The sequence below is a fragment of the Chanos chanos genome, chromosome 3 (assembly GCF_902362185.1).
Source record: "Chanos chanos chromosome 3, fChaCha1.1, whole genome shotgun sequence".
Lineage (NCBI taxonomy): Eukaryota > Metazoa > Chordata > Actinopteri > Gonorynchiformes > Chanidae > Chanos > Chanos chanos.
In genome coordinates, this window is record NC_044497.1 from 6,715,001 (window position 1) to 6,718,395 (window position 3,395).

The 3,395-nt window shown below is 43.6% G+C and overlaps 1 protein-coding gene across 1 annotated transcript in view; it reads left to right on the forward strand.

The window, feature by feature from the left end:
- acad11 (acyl-CoA dehydrogenase family, member 11) overlaps positions 1 to 1,363 on the forward strand; it is a 38,188-nt gene extending 36,825 nt beyond the window's left edge. The window contains exon 20 of the mRNA XM_030767064.1: positions 776 to 1,363. Coding sequence (XP_030622924.1) covers positions 776 to 890 — 115 coding nt within the window. The 3' untranslated portion in view covers positions 891 to 1,363. The remainder of the gene's footprint in view (positions 1 to 775) is intronic.
- Positions 1,364 to 3,395: the final 2,032 nt, after the last annotated feature.

Consider the following 3,395-nt stretch of genomic DNA (forward strand, 5'->3'; position numbering starts at 1 on the left):
TGTGTAAGTGGGTCACCCCTGTTCACAGTATGGTTTGCACCTTGATTTTCTGGGCCGCAGTTCAGTTTGTATGACAGTTTGACTTGAAAGAAAATTGAAAAGTTTTGCTTTCTTTTTAGTTTAATTGTATAGAAATCTAACACCAAAGGAACATGTTTGCGACATGTAGAGCTGTTATAGACATTTTTCTTTATCTTTAATACAGTTGTGTAACAAGTGTGTGTGTGTGTGTGTGTGTGTGTGTGTGCGTGTGTGTATGTGTGTGTGTCTGTGTCTGTGTGTGTGTGTGTGTGTGTGTCTGTGTCTGTGTCTGTGTCTGTGTGTATGTGTGTGTGTGTGTGCGTGCGTGTGTGTGCGTGCGTGTGTGTATGTGTGTGTGTGTGTGTGTGTGTGTGTGTGTCTGTGTCTGTGTGTGTGTGTGTCTGCGTGTCTGTGTGTGTGTGTGTGTGTACGTGTGTGTCTGTGTCTGTGTCTGAGTGTGTGTCTGTGTGTATGTGTGTGTGTCTGTGCGTGCGTGCGTGCGTGTGTGTGTGCGTGTGTGCGTGCGTGTGTGTGTGTGTATGTGTGTGTGTGTGTGCGTGCGTGCGTGTGTGTGTGCGTGTGTGCGTGCGTGTGTGTGTGTGTATGTGTGTGTGTGTGTGTGTGTGTGTGTGTCTGTGTCTGTGTCTGTGTGTGTCTGCGTGTCTGTGTGTGTGTGTGTGTGTGTCTGTGTGTGTCTGTGTGTGTCTGTGTGTGTGTGTGTGTGTCTGTGTCTGTGTGTGTGTGTGTGTGTTAGGTATGCGTACGCTCGGACGTTGCGTATCGCTGACGGGCCTGATGAAGTTCACCTGTCCTCCATAGCACAGCTGGAACTCCGAGACCAGTTCAGGAGAGCCACCGCTAAACTCTAACAACACAAACCTCCCAACAACGTCTTATCAACATCCTGACAATGTTCACCGTTTAATGTTTAATCTTACTCTGTTAAGCCTGTCTGATCAGCCTCCACTTAATGTCATGTGAGCATATATTCCCAGCCTGTCAACAATGTCTGATCACCCAGTGACCAGTCTTGGTTGAAACTTTTGGATACATACGTATATATCTATGTCAGAAACGTTTCCATGTCATACTGAGAGTGAATGAGTAATTTTTCTCTGAGTCTCTAAATTTCAGTTTATTCCAAGCACAATGTCTACGTGTAATCCAGTGTATCAAGAGAATACAGAGAAACCACAGCATTTCTGCACAATTGTTTGAAAAATGACTGAAGTTTTTTTTTTGTGTGTTGAACAAAACTGTAACACTATCCCTATGAGTTCTGACCGCAGATGCCTTGAAAATGAATTCCAATGTGAAATAAAATAGTTTATATGAATCTAAATTACACGTTGTGTCTATCAAATGTGATTTACAGTGTTTTGGTTGAAATCTTGCACATGGATTGTTCAGGACAACTGTTTACATTACAAAACAGAAGAAAAGGAAACTAAATGTTAGGATGTCTCCTCCCTCTCTCCCTTTTTCTCTCTCTCCCTTTCTCTCCCTCTCTCTCTCTCTCTCTCTCTCTCTCTCTCTCCCTCTCCCTTTTTCTCTCTCTCTCTGTCTCTCCCTCTCTCTCCCTTTCTTGCTCTCTCTCTCTCCCTCTCTCTCTCTCTCCCTCTCCCTCTCCCTCTCTCTCCCTCTCTCTCTCTCTCTCTCTCTCTCCATCCATCTTACTCTCTCTCTCTCCATCCCTCTTACAAGTGGCTGTGTGGGAGTACAGCTTATCCTCTGTGTCTCTCAGTGGTCAGTGGATGTTTTTCCAGAGGAAACTCTAAATCTCTCTGGTTCTTGGCTTTGGCTTCCATGCTGAGTACATTCTCATCAGCCTCTCAATATGCTTAATTCAAACTAATAGCTTAATGAATGAAGCCTGGGTGAGCACTGCAACAGATGGGCCTGTGTGTTTGTGTGCGTGTGTGTGTGTGTGTGTGTGTGTGTGAAAGAGAGAGAGAGGGAGAGAAGGGGGCTTTGGCCCGTAGCCTTGGCTGGGTCAGGCACGTTGCCCAAACATTTACCCTGACTCCAAACTCTACCCTCTAACTTCACTCACACACACACATACACACAGACATGGTTTGAGGTTGGAAGGCAGTACTATGTGCAGTAATAAGTCTGACCATCTGCAGCCACTGGAAACTCAGTGAACGTTTGAGGATCATTCTCCTGACTGTCTCTGTTCTAATCCGCAGGCAAAACTGTCCCATCAGCCCTGCAGAAAAGAGAGAGAGAGAGAGAGAGAGAGAGACTACTGTAGCAGGAGAAAATCATCTCTCTCTCTCTCTCTCTCTCTCTCTCTCTCTCTCTTTCTCTCTTTTTCTTCCTCCCTCCATCTGCATTCCCCTAGACGGACACAGATGCATCAATTTTCTCCAAACTAATTCATTGCACCAATAGGAAACATTAAGATAAAATGCTTCTCTCAGCATGACTTAACTGCACTACCACTTCAGACTAAATATATTGCAATTAATTCCAAATCCTGGATTTCAAAAGCATCAGAAACATTCATATTTGTAGTTAAGAAAGTACATTTACTAAAGAAAATATATGCATTACATATAAAAGCACCTCTGGTATAGTACGACCAAGAACAGTACATAGACTTTACTCATACCTTAACTTACATAAACTCCTTTTGGCTCTCTATATATTAGCAGTTAAGAACAGAATATGAATAGGAAATATGACTTTAAATATAGTGTAGGTGACAAATAGGATAGTTTTGAGCTTAGAAAAAGCTAGGTTTAATATATATATATATATATATTGGTTGACATTTCCAGTATGGTTTTTCGTACTGAGTGTGTTTCTCTGCTCGACGGGAGTCACCCAGTCGCTCTCAGGCTTTCTCTAGGCTTACGTAGCGTAACATTTCATGGTTTTATGAACAAACAATCTTCTTGGGAATCTTTTTCTTCTTGGCTGCGTTTCTCTTGCTCCTTTCCTTCACCAAAGACTAGAAAACGAAAAAACGAAAAAACAAAAAACGAAAACACGTTAAGTCTGACGTTAATATTCATCGTTGAACCGATGAAACAGTTGATTGATGGTTTAGTGGATGCACGGTGAGACGCAGGGGAGTCATTCTGTGTTAGCTGTAGAATGTGTTTATGATATTTACGAGTGTGAGTGTAGGTGTGTGCGGTGTGTGAGCGGTAAAACAGGGTCGTGGTGGCGTTTATGTGTCCAGCGTTTGTAAGGGATAAAGTCTGAGACGTCTTATGCGGTTTCACTGACTCTGAGTGGATCGGCGGCCGGTCCGGAGGTTTCCGCCTGCCTGCGTGCCCTGTGGACCTGTAACACAAACCCTTCCGAGCTCTTACGTGTCCTCCAATATTCCACTCGCACCTTTACATGGACTTTATAAAGAC